General features: G+C 48.0%; 1 protein-coding gene across 3 annotated transcripts in view; it reads left to right on the forward strand.

Annotated features, from left to right (window-relative positions):
• The window catches only part of CUNH22orf23 (chromosome unknown C22orf23 homolog), a 95,440-nt gene extending 83,945 nt beyond the window's left edge, over window positions 1–11,495 (forward strand). For all 3 annotated transcript variants that reach the window (XM_077452384.1, XM_077452386.1, XM_077452387.1), the window contains 4 exons: window positions 7,976–8,158; window positions 10,794–10,922; window positions 11,003–11,103; window positions 11,211–11,495. In XM_077452384.1, the coding sequence (XP_077308510.1) occupies window positions 7,976–8,158; window positions 10,794–10,922; window positions 11,003–11,103; window positions 11,211–11,315 (518 nt within the window). In that variant the 3' untranslated portion in view covers window positions 11,316–11,495. The remainder of the gene's footprint in view (window positions 1–7,975; window positions 8,159–10,793; window positions 10,923–11,002; window positions 11,104–11,210) is intronic.
• Window positions 11,496–12,407: the final 912 nt, after the last annotated feature.

Genomic DNA, 12,407 nt, shown 5'->3' on the forward strand with positions numbered 1-12,407 from the left:
CAAAACTATTGGCTACTAGCCTGAACGTAGTCCCGTTCTAACGAAATAACGTCATCACGTTACATGCGATCGGATTTTCCGACAACTTTGTCCGACCGTGTGTATGCAACACAAGTTTCGGACAAAATCTGGCAGATTTTGTTGTCAGAATGTCTGACCGTGTGTACAAGGGCTTAGGGGTATCTTTCATAATTTACCGTCTCTGGATCAATGCAGAGTGTATACCGAACAGGAGATCTACGCACCCCGCCTGACCCCCGTAATTTTTTCCGGCAAACACTGTGTTTTAAGGGTTTAGGTGTGGAGTTGGAGCCGGTTCACACTGACCTTGGAGAGTATGTCCTACACCACTGCATCAGGCAGGACTAGGAAAGGAAACTGAAATGGAAAATGATAGAAAAGGGAGAAATTACAACGTGGGAAATAGACAAATCTGAGATGAGGTAAGAGCATAGAAGGAGAGTGGAGAGAGAGAACGAGAGAAGAAAAAAAATAAAAAATTGGGGGGAGAGAGCATGTCTCCCTGGCCAGTCACCTCCACCCCGCCAGGAAGTTTTGCCATTATTCCCCTTCATGGGGGTCGGTTAGCTGTCTGTATTCCTCGGAGTAAATAAATTTGTGCCAAAAGTACAATTTTTTTGTCCAGAGAGACTTGATGGGGGTTGAGTTGCGATTCCAATGCAGCTGTTGCTCTCTCTCTCTCTCTCTCTCTGAACCTCTAAACACAGGCATGCTCACAGCAGCACTGCTCCTGCTCTGCTCTCACACATGTACTGTCTGTCTACTAGCCGGGAGTGGCAATGGTGTGAGAATGAGGCCCCACTACCAATTGTACATAGACTACAGCACGGGGCGTGTCCAAGATGGCGCTGGGAGAGGACGCTCAGTAACAGAGCTCCTGGAGTCCGGCCGCTTATCCTCCTTGTTTGGCGGCATTGGAGTGGCCCTGAGTGGCTGCGTGCATTCCGACGGCAGCGGGGACTCCCGGGTCATGCCCGGCGGCCGCTCACGGAGGTCTTCGCAGCCTACCGCCATACGAGACAGGGCCCCGGCGGGCAGCCGGGCCGAATCCTCGAGTCACATGGCGTCTCAGACGGAGGCCGCGGACGCTCCTCCCGCGGCCGCGGCGGACATCGCTGCAGCCCTGCAGACCATAGCCACAGGTCAGGCAGCACTGATGGACAAAATGGACCACCTGCAGACCAACGTGGACTTTATTCGCGGCGACCTGGACTCTTTCCGCGGCAGAGTTGCGGAGGTGGAGCAGCGGGTGTCCGCGACGGAGGATGCGGTACGGGACCACGCCGGTGACATCCACACCCTGAAAATCAGAGTCAAGGCCCTGGAGTCCCGTGCGGAGGATGCCGAGAACCGGAATCGGCGCAACAATCTGCGCATCGTTGGCCTTCCGGAGGGTTCTGAAGGTAATGACCCTGTTTCCTTCATAGAAAGGCTGCTTAAAGAACTGCTACCGAGGGCCCAGTTCTCCCCCTTCTTTACAGTGGAAAGAGCCCACCGCATGCCGGCTACTAGAGGCCCACCGGGCGCTCCCCCTCGCACCTTTATTTTTAAACTCCTGCATTATAAAGATCGTGATGTGGTGCTGCGGGAGGCTAGAGGGGTCCAGGAGCTGAAGTTTGAAAACGCACGGCTAATGATCTTCCCGGACTACACCATGGAAACGCAACATCAGCGCAAGTCCTTTGATGGGGTCCGAGCCAAGCTGCGTTCCAAGGGCTTGAAATACAGCATGCTCTTCCCGGCCCGGCTGCGGGTGGAGGATGGGGTGTGGGTGAGATTCTTTACTTCCCCGGAGGAGGCCTCCTCCTGGATTGAAACGGTGCAGCGGCATTGATTCACCAGTGATCTGACCTTGATGCCACTCAGTTGGCCACTTGGCCATATCCTGTTTCTTTACTTGTTTGGGGGGTAGTTTCTTGGGGGGGGGGCCAACCGCTAGGATCCTGTGGACCAGCGGCCCGGTCGGGCCAGTACTCTATGGTGGATCCCCTCCCTCCCCCCCTCCCTGTCGGAGTGTGCCACCTGCTCGGCTGACTCTGCTGATTCCGGCCCCCGATGGACTTTGGAACTGGACATGGCCGGTACCCTGAAGAACGGTGGTCCCATCTGGGCCGTCTTACCGCCCTTGCCCAGCTGCTCCCCCCCCTTGTCTAGCCAGCACGTAGTGTCTGCTGGCCACCCTGTCAGTCGCGTGGACATCTCCGGTTATCCTGCTTCTCTGGGGGTTCTGGTGGGATGGGAACTGTGCTGATTGTCCCCGGGTGTGGGGTGGCCTGGCCTTGTTTTGGATCCTATGGGGGTTTGCTGGATCTCCGACATTGGACACCTGCTGGGTTGAGCCGGATGGTCCCTGGGGCCCCTGTGTTGCGGTACCCCTGGCCTATCGGATCTGTGGGTTCTGCCTGAGTTGACTGTTTTGGGGGCGGGTGGCCCTCTTGCCCTCCCACCTCCCCTGCCAGGTTTGGCCTCTAAGCTACGTGCCCCCGGTCTTGGCCGGGATAAAAGTTTGCAATGACTTGCCGGACTCCGATACCCGCTCCATGTACTGTTCCCCAGAGGACGGGTCTCTAGTGCCCTCTTGCAGTGCACGTCCCCACGGGGGCCTGTTGTCCCTTTTTGGTTTGGGAGTGAAGCCCCCTCCGGGTTGGGTGGGGGGTGGCGGGGTGGGGGGAGGGGGGATTGATGTTGGGGTTATTGTTTTATTCCAACATGTTGAAGTTTGTATGAGTCAGCTTGTTAACTGTCATTATTGTTTTTTGTTTTCCATTGATACTGTACTGGTGCGGCCACGAAATGGCGGTATGGCGGGAGCTCGGCCTGACCCTGTGGAGTGGTATGTAGTGCTTTATGTCTTCCTGTAAAATTATATCTTGGAACACCAGGGGACTGAACTCTAAGGTTAAGAGGTCGCTGGTGTTCCAGTTTTTGCAGAAGCACTCTCCCCACGTCTGTATTCTGCAAGAGACACACCTAATAGGCAGCAGAGTTCTGAGTTTGCGCAGGAATTGGGTAGGGCACTCCTATCATTCAACCTACTCGAATCTAGCGAGGGGAGTGAGTATCCTTATCCGTAAATCCCTTTCTTTCCAACTATTGGCCCTGGAGGTAGACCCAATGGGGAGGTTTGTCATTGTCCATGCTAGTATATGTCCCTGGAGGTGGTGTTGGTGGGGTTATACCTGCCTCCACCGGCCTCGGTGTCATTGTTGTACCAGATTGTGACGAAACTCACGCAATATGGCACGGACAATATCCTGCTGATGGGGGACTTTAACATGGTCCCGGACCCCGCAGTGGACAGAATGTCGCAGGCTTCGGGCGCCTCTTCGGCGCTGGGGGCGTGGGCCGAAGTGTTTAACCTCACTGACGTCTGGCGTTGGCGACACCCCTAGCTGAGGGCTTACACCTGTCACTCAGCGACCTACAAGACTTTCTCCAGGATAGACCTGGTGTACTCGGGGGGTCCTGTCCTATCTAAGGTGCGGGGGGTCTCCATCTTGCCCAGGGGGGTCTCGGACCATGCCCCGGTCTCCCTGATGCTGGAATTGTCCTGTCCCCCCTCAGAGAGTCTTTGGCGCCTCTCCAGATTCTGGCTTGCTGACCCGCGGATAACTGTACCGGGTAGGGCAGATATTGCTGATTTCTGGAGCTCGCGAGATAGGGAGGTGCCCATTCCGGATACGTGGGATGCCTTCAAAGTGTGTATACGCGGGCACTTGCAGGCTCGCATTGGTGGGGTTCGTAGAGAAATCGGGAAGGGCCTTCAGGAAGCTGAGGACAGAGTTCTCCTCTTGGAGTCTAGCTATGTTAGGGACCGATCGCCTCAGACCTACGCCCGTTTCAGGGAAGCTCTGAGAGATGTTGAACTTTTACGGGCCTCCGCTACAAAAGTCCGCTTGCTCCACCAGAGCCAGAGAATTTTTGAGCAGGGTGAGCGCAATGGCAGGCTGTTGGCCTGGCTGTCTCGGGAGCATTCTTCTCCGGTAACGATCTCGCGCATTCAGGCGTCTGATGGGGAAATTCTAACCGATCCGTCTCTGATTAATGCTAGATTTGCCTCTTACTATCAAGAGCTTTATAGCTCTAGGGTTCGGTATACGGGGGAGGAACTGAGTTTTTACCTGGCGCAAGTGGACCTGCCGTGTCTCACTGACACGGCAAGGGAAACTTTGGATAGCCCCCTAACATTGTCGGAAGTCCAAAGGGCCGTTAAATCGTTGCAGGGGGGGAAGACGCCTGGCCCAGACGGGTTTCCTGCGGAGTTTTTTAAATATTATGCGGACGACGTTCTACCTGTCTTTAGAGAGGTTCTGTTGCGGGCGCGAGATGACGGGGTGCTCCCTGGGTCCATGTCAGAGGCGGTTATTATAGTCCTCCCTAAGCCTGGCAAGAATCCTGAACTGTGTTCCTCGTACAGGCCCATATCTCTCCTAAATGTGGATCTGAAAATCCTGGCGAAGGTTCTGGCGGGCCGCCTGAACTCGGTAATCACAGCTTTAGTGCACCCGGACCAGTCCGGTTTCATGCCGGGCAGAGGGACTGACATCAACATATGTAGATTGCTGACGCACTTGGATAGAGCACAGGAGGACAGCCCGGGGGTGGTGGTGTCCCTGGATGCCGAAAAGGCTTTTGATTCGGTAGAATGGGATTACCTCTGGGCTGTCCTTCGCAAATTTGGGTTTGGACCTGTGTTTATTCAGTGGCTGCAATTGATGTATGCCTCCCCGACTGCTCGTATACGTACAAACAACTCCCTCTCGCGGGCCTTCCCCCTGGGAAGGGGCACCCGACAGGGCTGCCCGCTGTCACCCGGGCTTTTCGCCCTAGCAGTGGAGCCGCTGGCCACTAAAATCCGGGATGCGTCCGCGGTGCGGGGCATTAGGGTGGGAGTGATAGAGGAGAAGATATCCTTATATGCGGATGACACTATTCTGTATCTAACGGAGGTCTCCTCTTCACTCCCTGCGGCTTTGCAGTTAGTCGACGACTTTGGGACATACTCGGGTGTTAAAGTCAACTGGGGGAAGTCCTTAATCTACCCTTTGAGCCCGTCCGGGCCTAGGCCCACTCTGCAGAACTCGCTAGTCTGGGTGGAAAGTTTTAAATACTTAGGGATATGGATGGGTGGCCCACCGGCTAGGTATATGGAGCTTAACCTGAACCCGCTGTTGGCCCAATTCTCTAAGCGATGCTTGGACTGGAGGGCGCTGCCCCTGTCCCCGGTGGGTAGAGTGAACCTCATTAAGATGGTATACCTGCCGAAGTTTCTTTACCTCTTTAGAAACAGCCCGATCGAGATCCCGGTGACTTATTTTAACAAGATAAGATCTATTATCACCTCCTTTGTGTGGCTGGGCAAGGTGCCGCGTTTGGCACTGTCCACCCTGCAACTGGCAGTTGGGCAGGGCGGGCTCGCCCTTCCTGACTTCCAGCGCTACTACTGGGCAGCGGTGTTAGTTACTGCCCGGTGGTGGTTTTCACAGCCGAGGGACAACCCAGCGGTGACTCTGGAGGCTGCGATTCTGGGGTCTTACGCAGCTCTAAGCAACCTACCCTACCGGGGAGTCGGAGCGCATCCTAACATTACCTCCCTGATGCGTACGACGGTTCGGGTGTGGAGCCGGGTGGGGATGGCCCATCGGATTCCTGGGGTAGTCTCCCCCCACATGCCCCTGTGGGGTAATCCGAGTCTGTCTCATTTTCGGAGTATCCCAGACCCCCAGGTGTGGGCTAAGAGGGGGATAGTCACTTTAAAGCATGTAGTGATAGGGGGTAGGTTGGGTACGTTCCCCGAACTCAAAGCTAAATTTGATCTACCGAACTGGATGTTTTTCCGGTTTCTGCAGCTGAGGCATGCCTTTCAGCACCAGTTCCCGGACGGGGTGACGCTTGGGAAAGACCCGGTGGAGACGTTGTTGACTGCTAAACTTCTAATGGCCCCCCTATCCACAATCTATTTTCACCTGACTGCCTCTAGGAAGCCTAGTCTGCCCCGGCTTTACGCTAAATGGAAGAGGGACATTCCGTCCCTGAGGGAAGAAGATTGGGAGTCTTGTGTCTCTTCCTATGTATCAACCTTGATATCGGCTAGAGACCGTTTTATTCAGTTAAAGTTTTTACATCGGACTTATTATACGCCGCAGAGATTGGCGGTTATATATAAAGATAGATCCCCAGCGTGTGCTAGATGCGGTAGTGAAGAGGCCACATTTATGCATATGGTGTGGTCCTGCCCGGAGCTACAAACATTTTGGGTTCAGATTTTGACTGATATTAATCAGGCTGTTGAGGGCTCTCTGCAGTTGAAACCAGAACTCATGCTTCTGAATGTGGTGGATGACCAGACTGTGGGGAAGTATGGAAGACTATTTGTGGCTTTTGCCGCTTATTACGCTAGAAGGGAGGTGTTGCTGAAATGGAGGTCTGGGCTCCCGCCCACTGTCACTGCCTGGAGAAATACCTTGAATGCTGTTTTGCCGCTGTACAAAATTACATATATCAACAGAAACTGCCCACACAAATTTGACAAGGTCTGGTCCTCTTGGATAGACTCGTGGGGCTCTCTGTCGGTGGTGGCTTCTCCTCCTGTCCCAGAGGGGGAGTGAGGATCCACCGGCAGGGAGCGTGGGACGTGCGTTTGGTGACTGTTACCTGTTCCCCGGATGGCCCGTTTTTGATCCTCTCTTTCCCCCCCCCTTTTTCCTACTCCCCCCCCCCCCCCTCTCTCCCTCTGTTTCATTGGGTGGGCCTGTGGCTCAACCTGGTCCTCCCCTGCTTTCCTGGCCCCCCCTTGCATTTCCCATTTCCCACTACTGCCCCCCCCTACGCCTCTGGAACATGGCGCATCCTTTTTCTCCCCCCCCTTTTTTCCCTCTACCAGACGCCGCTCACTTCGGTGTAGAGTGATTAATTCTATGCACAGATCTGTGGTATATTCTTTATCTAGTGATAATGTCCTGTTTGATATATGTACATGGATAATTTATTGACGGAATGTATGTCTTGAGCTGACCTGTATGTTTTTCTTTGTTCAAATAAAGTTCACTTTGTTAAAAAAAAAAAAAAGACTACAGCACAGGGCTTTCATAGTTGATAATAAGTTATAGTCATTAAAATTAGTTCAAGAGGAACTGTGGTTTGCTCACATAATTTGTAATAAAAACATCTTTGTTATTCTGAAGTTTCCCTCCAACCACTTTGCATATTATTTTATATATACTGTGATTCTGTACTTGCCAAATATGCTGCAAAAATCTCCCTCCACCAAGTATGGCTGCAGCCATTTTAACTTTGGGCAGCTGAAGCTGCTGCCTGTTCACTTCCTGCATTTACACAGAGAAACCCCTCCAGCTCTGCAGCCCACATTGGCCCTCTTATTACTCACCCACCTTCCCTTCCTGGCAAACTTTCAGGAGAGTGAGAGAGAGCTGTGCGTGATGTCATAAGCCTAGACTTTTTACCAGACAAGAAACAGGAAGTGGGCTGTATAAGGTATTTACTGGCAGAAAAAAAAATGTTTTACTACAAAAAGGGCAGAAAATGTAATAGATGGAAAGATGAAAAAATGACTGAAGATCCACTTAATGAAAGCCTCGTTGTGGCATGTGTGAGCAGCACAGGAACAATGCTGAGAGCGCCTGTGTTGTTCAACGTTAAACTGACATCCCCCTTTTTTGTAGGAAATCGGTGGGCTTAACTTAAGTAAGCTGTCACTGGAACTTGGCTTTTAGAGCAGAATGGTGGATGTACTTTGTACTCTAGGGGACTGGAGCAGCAAATAATAAATTAAGAGATAGTTCTTCTTTAAGAAGCTTACTTTGTAACCGTATTATTTTGTGATATGATCTGTGGCATTTCCTGTTTCTTACCAAGGAAAATTATGTTTTAATGGCAAGTTAAACCAATTTATGATTTATATCTGCCAAATCATGTTCATATTTCATTTTAATAGATGGAGATACACTGCCAGTTCTATGTCAACCCAGCTCCAGCATTGCCCAACATAAACCTCCGACCTCTAAATCTGCACCAAAGAAAAAAAGCATTGCAAATGCTGGATCAGGACTTCGTCCTGCCGAGAAATGCAGAGCAGGGGATGCTTACAGCAGAGAGAAATTTCAACCCAGACCAACCCGTAAGTGCTGACACACAATGTTATCTATTATCTGGAGTACTCCATATCTGCTGTTTTCAAGATAAAGTGTTACTTAACATTTATCAACTGACAAGACTTTTTTTAGCACCATTGAAAAACTAACCTTCAGCAAACCATCATATTTAAAATTGTTCTTCAGTGAGCTTGCTTTATTCACGTCAGTGTAATAATCTCTGATATCCAAATATAAAGCTAGATACACATTGTCAGTTTTTAACTTCCTGCATCCGCACAACCAATTTGTATACGTGAATCCTCCCCCATCCCTGCTGGGATTTTGTATTTTGACAGTGGGGACTCTCCACACTGACTGACACTGCTGCTGATTGACTGCAAGTTGCTGATCAAACACGGTTTTCTAGCAGTTCGGCTGGTCCCTACTGAACCAGACGAATTTCAATCCATGTGTACCCAGCTTTAGATGATGTCTACTCCTGTCACCACTGATGTCCACAACTATGTCTAGAGCAGGGGTCTCCAAACTTTCTAAACAAAGGGCCAGTTTACTGTCCTTCAGAGTTTAGGGGGGCCGGACTGTTGCCAGTGGGAGTAGAAAATGCCCCAGTATCAGATTCCCTATCAAAGCCCCGTCATGGTTTTAGCAGGAGCAATAGTGCTCTGTTATTGGTATCAGTGGAAGAAATAGTGCTCCATCATTGGTGTCAGTGGGAGGAATGGTGCCCCATTATTAGTGTCAGTTGTGGATGGAATAGTGTTCCAAGGACCGGATAGAAGCAAGCAAAGGGCCACAGTTTGTAGACCACTGGTCTAGAGGGATTGTAGGAATGAAAGTATAAAGCAAAAACAATATTTTTAGATGGCTTGCAGAAGAGTTAAATCTCAAGTTTTATTTTGCCATGTCTGTACCATTGGAGAGATTTCTCTGTACTTCCGGTCACCCTTCTTAGATAGACAGTGGTAAGGCAGGCCATAGATTATGCGATTTTCTTTCCTGCAACCACAGGTTGCAGGAAAGAAAATCAATTGCCACCTACATCAACACAGTTAGTGTGCGGGGAGCTGTGCCTGATGGAAGAACACAATGATTATTGCTAGCGACTATAGCTGCTGGCAATAATCACATGCTAGAAATAAAACAAGCTGGTTGTACCCAAGTCAATCAATGGATCTAGTATAAAAAATACTGCACTATCTGATAAAATTAAAAAGCTGCGGCTCAAGATGTTAGATGACACCAACATAAATATACAAAGAAGGAGCTGCGCGGAATATGTGACCACACACATATTCAACCAATTCAGATCAATTCAGGCGAAGTGCTACAAATAATTGGAAAAACCAAGCCTTGGTCTGAGTCCCAGGCTACATTTAACATGCGCCATCTTGGCTAACGGAAAAATACATATCACCAAATAGAGACACTATGGGCGAACTTAACCAACTGTAATTCCATGCTATTTAATTTATGTTTATGACACAATATATTTTTTTCAATAATATACGTTATTTATTTCACTGATGTAATATTAATTTATTATTAGGTTTGTTTTTTCGATCATTTTATTTATTTGTAGCACTTCACCTGAATTGGTTGAATTAGGCTGTGGTCACATATATAGCGCAGCTCCTTCTTTGTAAATCAATGGATCTACTTGGGTACATCCAGCCTGTCCATAGAACGAATATTGGACGGTCCCTACTGAACCAGCCAAGATTCGAACCATCTATGGCTGGTTTATCATTTGGAATTTGCTATCATTTTCTGACCTGTAGGCAAGGGCCACCGTGACAAAGAAGGATGATGAATGTTCATAACAGGGGCACAGCAATAAAAACAGGATAGAGTTTGCAACCATTCCCTACGTTATACAAAACCCAAAAACGTTTTGGCTTTAGATACGATTTAAGGGACAGAGGCACATTTTATTCATCCCAGTGGACACAGTACACACAAAATACCTAGTTGAGTGGGTGAAACACTTAACAGCATCCAGCAGAGTGCACACAACAGTAGAAACTGTTTGCAGCACACTCTGAAGTACACACACCATGCACAGCACACTAAACATAGCAATGTTCTTCACAGTTTATTTCTTTTGGCATATTTTACCCCGACTGGGTCACTTAAAGTGTTACTAAACCCATGAACCTGCATTCACTATATCTGGTCTCCCACAGTACACAGAACATGGAAATGCAATAATTTTAGTAAATATAAACAGCTAAATACCTTTTCTCATCAGCAGTATATAGCAGTCTTGTGACTTCTCTCAGTGTCTGGTTAAAACTTGGGAGTTTTCATACTGCACTGGCTGCCCTATCAGGATGCAGGACTCCTGTCCCTCTGTCTGGACAGTGCTGATCACATGCACTCTCCCAAGGAAAAAAAAAATTCCAGCAATACATGCCAAACTGAGCATGTGCAGCCTGGGTCCATTTACTCTGTCTTACCCGGATATGTTTTGGGGGCAATGCAAGAAGGGGAGGATCTGTGCATACAGGATCAGATTTTTTTACACAATGCAGAGGATTGGGTTCTACAGTAAGTATAACAAGCATGCTTTACTGCATACACAGACTGATTTTACTGTTGTGGGTTCAGTAACACTTTAAATATACACTTATGATGGTGTGTAAATGATCTGATCCGCAGGAGACCTGAACAAGGAAAAGAGACGGTTACAAAACATTATGGCCACAGGAAAGGATCTGCCAGAAGTCCCCCAAGCAGCTCCACAAATAGAGGAGACTGAAACAGAGGAACGGGACAGATTTGATGAGTGTAAGTTCCTTGCACTGAAGTTGGATGAAGCTGGGCTAATGTTGTGGTTTTAGAAATCGCTGACTGTTTTCTCCTTACAGTGGTGGCAGAAATCCAGGAGAGATGGGATTTCTTGCAAGAAATGGAAGCTTTGGGTCGAGGAAGACAATATTACAACATTATTAATACAGAAATTTCACAGGTAACAAGCTTATGGCAGATTGTCAGGAGATTCAATGTAACAAGTGTTTGGGACGGAACACAGAAAACGTAAACCTGAAATTCATACCAATGTTGTTTCTATTGCAGAAGTTGCGAGAGATGGAAATTATTGATAAGCAGAGAAGTGCTGGACTCAGAGAAGCACTGCAGAAGTCAGAAAACAACAACTCCGCTCTAACAAACGAAAGTTAAACTCTTTCTTGGCCCACTGTGGACTTTTACAAATTGTTGAAGAACTTAGTCTTTTTTTCTGTACATCATCTGAGAATTTGTTTTTCGTTATTTTAGACAGCAGATACTACAATGGTTGGTCTATAGTTTGCATATGTTTGAAAATCTGTATGTAAATTTAAAAAGATTTCTGAGGCATTATTGTGCTGCCAAGTTTTCCATCTGCTTCTTGCTGCTGAAGTCACTGTCAGTAGTTCATAAGTAAGTTTAAAGGGGTTGTAAAGGTAAATTTTTTATTTTCTACATAGGTTCCTTTAAGCTAATGCATTGTTGGTTCACTTACCTTTTCCTTTGATTTCCCTTCTAAATGTTTTTTTTCTTTGTCTGAATATCTCACTTCCTGTTTCTCCCCAGTAAACTTCTCACCATCATCTGAGCTGGTGGTTAGTCAGCCAGAACAGCTTACTGAACAGCTTACTGGGGTGAAACAGGAAGTGAGAAATTTAGACAAAGAAAACAAAGAAAAAAAACATTTAGAAGGGAAATCGAAGGAAAAGATAAGTGAACCAACAATGCACTAGCTTAAAGGAACCTATGTAGAAAATAAAAAAATTACCTTTACAACCCCTTTAAGTGCACTGTGAAATCCATTTGGTATATAGTTCTGGATTTAACCACAACTAAAGAGATTCTCTCTTTCTATGAAAAGCGATGTGAACAGTAGTGCTGATTATCCCTGCATGTCTATAGAGCTATTTATTTTTACAAAATGAACAAAGAAAAACTTCAACAAAGGTGAAGCTCTTGCCCACATCAACCAATTTCTTTTGGCCCCAGTTTTCTTTACAAAACCTGTCCATTGGTCACATAACTAAAAACAGTAGCGGATTTTAAAACTTACAGCCAATTTGTTTTTCTAGTGAGATGAGTTAGAACAGCCTTTCTCAACCTTTTCAACACAGAGGAACCCTTGAAATAGTTCTCCAGCCTCAGGGAACCCATGATACATACACATGTGATGGTCAGTGGGAAGAATGGTCCTTACACGTGTGGTCATTGGGAAGAATTACCTCCTTACAGATAGTTAAAAAGATCAATGGTGTCAGTGGGAAC

Source organism: Lithobates pipiens, unplaced genomic scaffold (assembly GCF_037356315.1).
Source record: "Lithobates pipiens isolate NorthernLeopardFrog02 unplaced genomic scaffold, aLitPip1_a1.2 Scaffold_23, whole genome shotgun sequence".
Classification (NCBI taxonomy): Eukaryota; Metazoa; Chordata; class Amphibia; order Anura; family Ranidae; genus Lithobates; species Lithobates pipiens.